Source organism: Aptenodytes forsteri, unplaced genomic scaffold (genome assembly GCF_000699145.1).
Source record: "Aptenodytes forsteri isolate BGI_AS27 unplaced genomic scaffold, ASM69914v1 Scaffold550, whole genome shotgun sequence".
Taxonomy (NCBI): domain Eukaryota; kingdom Metazoa; phylum Chordata; class Aves; order Sphenisciformes; family Spheniscidae; genus Aptenodytes; species Aptenodytes forsteri.
In genome coordinates, this window is record NW_008795689.1 from 440,594 (window position 1) to 441,006 (window position 413).

General features: G+C 63.2%; 1 protein-coding gene across 1 annotated transcript in view; it reads left to right on the plus strand.

Annotated features, from left to right (window-relative positions):
- MN1 (MN1 proto-oncogene, transcriptional regulator) overlaps positions 1-413 on the plus strand; it is a 40,132-nt gene that overhangs the window by 4,583 nt on the left and 35,136 nt on the right. Inside the window, exon 3 of the mRNA XM_009282827.1 lies at positions 5-412. Within this exon, the coding sequence (XP_009281102.1) occupies positions 5-412 (408 nt within the window). The remainder of the gene's footprint in view (positions 1-4; position 413) is intronic.

Consider the following 413-nt stretch of genomic DNA (forward strand, 5'->3'; position numbering starts at 1 on the left):
GCAGCCGCCGCAGCAGCCGCCGGGCTTGCTGGCCAGACAGAACTCCTGCCCGCCAGCCATCCCTAGGCAACAGCAAACAGAAGCCAACGCTCCCAACCCCGCCCTGCAGGACAATGGGCCCATAATGCAGAACCAGCATGCACAGTTTGAATACCCTATTCACAGACTGGAGAACAGGAATATGCATCCCTACACCGACCCCGTGTTTAATATGCAGCACCCTCCTCCGCAACAGCCACCAAATCAAAGACTGCAGCACTTCGATGCCCCCTACGTGAGCGTCGCCAAGAGGCCACGGTTCGACTTCCCCGGCAACCCCGGTGTCGAGCGCTGTGCCTCCTGGGGCAGCGGCATGCACGGCCCTGCCATGGAGAGCCACCTCTCCCCGACGGGCTACCCCGGCCTGCCGGGCG